This window comes from Impatiens glandulifera, chromosome 5 (assembly GCF_907164915.1).
Source record: "Impatiens glandulifera chromosome 5, dImpGla2.1, whole genome shotgun sequence".
Lineage (NCBI taxonomy): Eukaryota > Viridiplantae > Streptophyta > Magnoliopsida > Ericales > Balsaminaceae > Impatiens > Impatiens glandulifera.
In genome coordinates this window covers 28,950,699-28,955,431 of record NC_061866.1, presented here as the reverse complement: position 1 = coordinate 28,955,431, position 4,733 = coordinate 28,950,699, and the positions used below count along the sequence as shown (strand labels likewise).

Sequence of the window (4,733 nt, the reverse complement as noted above, 5' to 3'; positions counted from 1 at the left end):
ATGGTGTATCATCAATTGAGATTCATGAAAAAATCATAGCAAAAATTTATATTTCTTTCTTATAATAAGCAAATAGATCTGCATAGTGAATCAATGTATAAATATAAACAGTCTTACCATGAATTGAACAAACAAACTGTTGATATCCTCAAAAGTATCCAGTTTTCAATTGTGGTGGTAAGCTAGTGTAAGCCAGCACGCATAGCCGGGATTCACACGATAAAACAACATGTTAGAAAAATAACTTCCCTTAAGAAGACGAAAACAAACAAAAATGGTCAAATTTTGATATGGATTGCTTACCAAGTGGCCTGTTTTTGGTTCAACACTTATGAAAATGCAACTCCTTCTAAATTTTCATCACTTTTTATCCTAAAACTTTGGTATTTCTGCAAATAAAATTCTATAAAATACTGTATGATCCCGAAATAAGATTCATATATATATTTGAATTTGAAGCTCACAGTAAAACCTTAGGACTGATAATCCGAGTGAAAGGATCTCCAAGGGTGGAGAGCATTCCACTGATCTTCCCGTATGCTGCATCAGCTGATTTAAGTGGAAATATTTCCACCATTGTTTGTTGTAGCTTAAGATCCCAATCTACAAGAATTAAGTAGCTTGATGATTCAAAACAATCAAATTAAGATAGAGGTTATATACCTTGATGATTGAAAGTTGGATCTACGAATGTCTCCCTAATTAAACCCCAATACTTCAACCAGAGTTCTCTGAACGTTGTTAACCTTTTTTCATGGAGATAACCGTCAATCATATCATAGCTACTAATAATCTAAGATTTGTAAGAGTTACCTCACGAGCACGAGAAATAGAAAATGCTACAGTTAGAGATTCCGCTAAAGCTAGAGAATCACTGCAAATTGCTGCTGTTGTGGCGGCGAACGAAAGTATTCGTCGTTGAATCAATGTAATCAGAGATTGATCGTCGTCTGCGGTTGGATGTTGTTTCTTATTGTCCGGTGAGATTTGAGATGAAAACAGTTTGCAGTTGGAGATGATGATGATTCAGTGAAATGGTGGTTTTGGTAGTTTGGCGGAGGTCTGAGAGAGAAAGATTGAATTGAAATCAAAATTAGGGCGGCATAAATTTATGATTGATAATAGTTCATTCTTTCTTTGATTTATGAAATCAAAATTAGGGCTTAGAATCTTCCATTTGTTCTTCAATGTTGAAAGTGAATCTTTCTTTGTATTTCGTCTTTGAATGGGTTGAAATTAAATTGCGAGTGAGCTTCTGACGGAAACTAACGTCGCCAATTTTGTAGAAATGTTTGTCAAAAATTATAACAAAAATAATTATTTCTGATGAAATCAAAATCCGTCGGAAACTACATCGAAACTAGCGTAGAAAAATTTCCATATATTTCGTGACATATGTTTACTTTCTATATTAGCTATGAAAATGGATTTAGCTAATTTTTCTTAATTTTTTTCTACGTTTTTTCCTTCTTTTATCAAGTTTTTTGACGTTTTTAATTTTCGTCTCAAATTCTATGGGTAAAACCATCAGAGATCTCTGACATCACGTAAGCGTCGGTAATATTTCGTCAGAAATAGCCTTCTTTTTTGTAGTATATAGAAGATTCTTGATTTGACCTCACCTTTCTAAAGATGTTTTTTAAAAGGGGAATTTATAATGATGTTAAAAGAATGTACATTTATACATAACCACTAGGGAAATAAAAATAATTACAAAATAAAATACTAGATAGAGTAAAGAGAAAACATCAATATATACACTTCAACACTTTTAATAGTGAGATTTTTTTCTCGTGTAACATTTGTATTCTATTACTCTATTTGATTTATTTTCGTTTTTCTCCTTTTGCGTAAAATTGTAAGATTTGACCTAGATCAATTAGATTCGATACTTAAATTTTATTATTTTGAGTAAGAGATCGAACACACACCCTATATTTGAAGACAAGTAGTAAGACGAATATAAAATATATGATTTAATATATTAAAGATAGATAAGAAATTGAAAATATAATACTTAAAAAGGATATCTTAATTATATTCGTCCATAGTTTAAAACGGTTACATAAATAAATTAGTAAGAGGATATATTTTCATTAATTTCATAATTAATATACAAAATTATTCACCTTTTATAGGAGAAATTCATTTTTCATTGTTTATATGGTATGGACTTCTTGTAGTCTATCAAGATAAAATTATCTAATTTAATGGTACTTCTAGAAAGACAAGTCGGGGAAGAGATTGGATCAAGTCTCGATTTGACTAGTTGACTTTGATGGAAGATAGGCGATTGGATGCTTTGTGTCATATTCATGTGTATCAAAAATGTATGGCACGAGCTTTCAACAAAAAAAAAAGCCAAACCTCGCAATCTCCAAAGAGATATATATTAAAGAAGACCCGAGAGTTGATGGATCCGAGTGGCAAGTTTATGCCTCAATGGGAATGATACTTTGTTATTAAGATAATTTTCTCGAGAGGAGCAACTAAGTTGAATACACTTAACCAAAATAAATTTTGGTCTATATAAATTTGACACTCTGTAAGAAATATTTTCTTGAATGCACTTAAAAGGAGATAAATTGTGAATGATAAAATCCTTGTTACCTACTATCTCTGTCAAAGTTCAAAGTGATTTCTAGAAAGCATATGATAATGGAATTTAGATCCGATCTGATAGCTTCAAGGAGGACTTTCTTGCGTCCATTGGTGGTACATGGAAATGTGAGCTTTTATGTAAGAAATCAAAACAATCTTCTTCTCTTCTAGACTCGCCTTCATTCTTATTCTCAAAACTAGACCTTGTTTAACTTTCTTATTTATTAGATACCTAAATTATTAATCCAAGTTTTATCTCATTTAAAAGTGAAAAACATAATGGAGTTGCGAGAAATCGAATTCAGTGCCTCTCGCATGCAAAGCGAGCGCTCTACCATATGAGCTACAACCCCATATTTATTGTTAAAGGTTTATTCAAAAATTGATAATTTGAACCATGCCATTTCAGATTAGTAAAATGACTTGGCTAAGTGGCATGCTCAAATCATTGAAGACTCCCGAGAGTCTGGGTACCTTCGGGGTTGATTTGTTGGACGAGATTGGAAGGCTCGTCTTGACTTGTGGTGGTTTGTTAGGATTTCTTTTCATGGGTACCGGCTCTTTCTAGGAGGTTTCTATGTTATGTAGTTTGGTCTTTTCCTTCTCTGGAAACTTGTTTACGGGTTGGTAAGTTATGACCACTTTACCTTCATTTCTTTCATTCTCAATCACGTCGTCGAGATTGTTACCAATTATTAAAGTGTTTTCATGTTTTGGAATATTTTATATTGCAAATTCTACAAAGTAACAATCATTTACACTTACTAAATTCAAGTCGAATTTTCATTGTTTGTAGGGTTGCGAATCCATTTCTTTTTCCATGACTTTCCACATTTCTATAAAAACCACAAAATTTTCGTTTTCTCCTCGTTGATATTTATCAGCCTTTTTTCGGGCCTTTCGAGGTTTAAATCCATGCTGAAACGCTCGATAAACACTACTATTAATTCTTGAAATACTAGATAAATGCTCAATTTTTTGAATATGTAGGTATGTTTTGGGACATGGATAGCAAAATTTGATTGGCTAAAAAATCGTGATTAGCCTGAGTTATTCCGTTACATATTGGAGAGTTGTCTTCATTTTCTTGAATTTGGCCATTGAGTCTGTTAGAATAAAGAGAAATTGTATTGAATGTTATATATTGAATTACATAAGTTATGTCTATTATATAGACATTACATTGAGCTTATAATGAAACTAATAATATAATATAATATAATATTGATATAATATAATATACTAATGATATTTTCACAATTTATAATATTGTGATAATATCTTACATTATATATTATCTTATATTCTAACATCCCTTCTCATACTCAAGATGGAAAACGCTTGATCAGCTTGAGATTAAAGACGAGATGATGAAATGTTGATGTTGTATTCTTCAAACATCAAAAACTCGTGAGCTCCATCTAGTTAAAGAATGGCAGTGTGTTGACGGATAAACCAACGAAGAGGTAGAATCCCATGGGAATAGAATGCTGGGGTGAAACAACAACCGAATGAACTCCGAAGTTATTCGCGAGTCTCGAAATCCATCCGACGACGGGATGGCAGTGTGTTGCATTAAAGAAAACCAGCGAAGAAGGTATGTAGAATCCCATGTGAATAGAATGTTAGAGTGAAACAACACATGTAAAACCCATTCTAACGAGAGAATGACAGTGTATTGACTAAATAACTAGTAAAGGAACACATATAATTGGATTAACACCAAAAAAATATGACATTAACTACTGGGATAAAACAACAACTGAAAACAAACTCAGAGAATATGTTTGTCTAAAATAATAAGAATATCAACATAATTATTTGAAAGAAGAAAATATTATTAAGAGATAGTAATAATAATTAATAAAAAATTATTAGAGCCCTCCATCAATGACTAAAGTAACCATTGATGGAGGCAGCAGAAGACTATCACTTGATTGACTCAAGAACGATAATAAGGCTCTGATACCATGTTAGAATAAAGAGAAATTGTATTGAATGTTATATATTGAATTACATAAGTTATGTTTATTATATAGACATTACATTGAGCTTATAAGGAAACTAATAATATAATATAATATTGATATAATATAATATACTAATGATATTATAACAATTTATAATATTGC

The 4,733-nt window shown here is 31.4% G+C and overlaps 1 protein-coding gene across 1 annotated transcript; it reads right to left on the bottom strand.

Annotated features, from left to right (window-relative positions):
• Positions 1–445: 445 nt before the first annotated feature.
• On the bottom strand, positions 446–781 carry LOC124937395 (carboxyl-terminal-processing peptidase 3, chloroplastic-like). The gene is made up of 2 exons (XM_047477657.1): positions 664–781; positions 446–603 (listed from the first exon to the last, which is right to left on the bottom strand). Exons 1-2 carry the CDS (start codon positions 773–775, stop codon positions 461–463), a joined length of 255 nt encoding a protein of 84 aa, XP_047333613.1. The 5' UTR covers positions 776–781; the 3' UTR covers positions 446–460.
• Between the last annotated feature and the right edge of the window lie 3,952 nt (positions 782–4,733).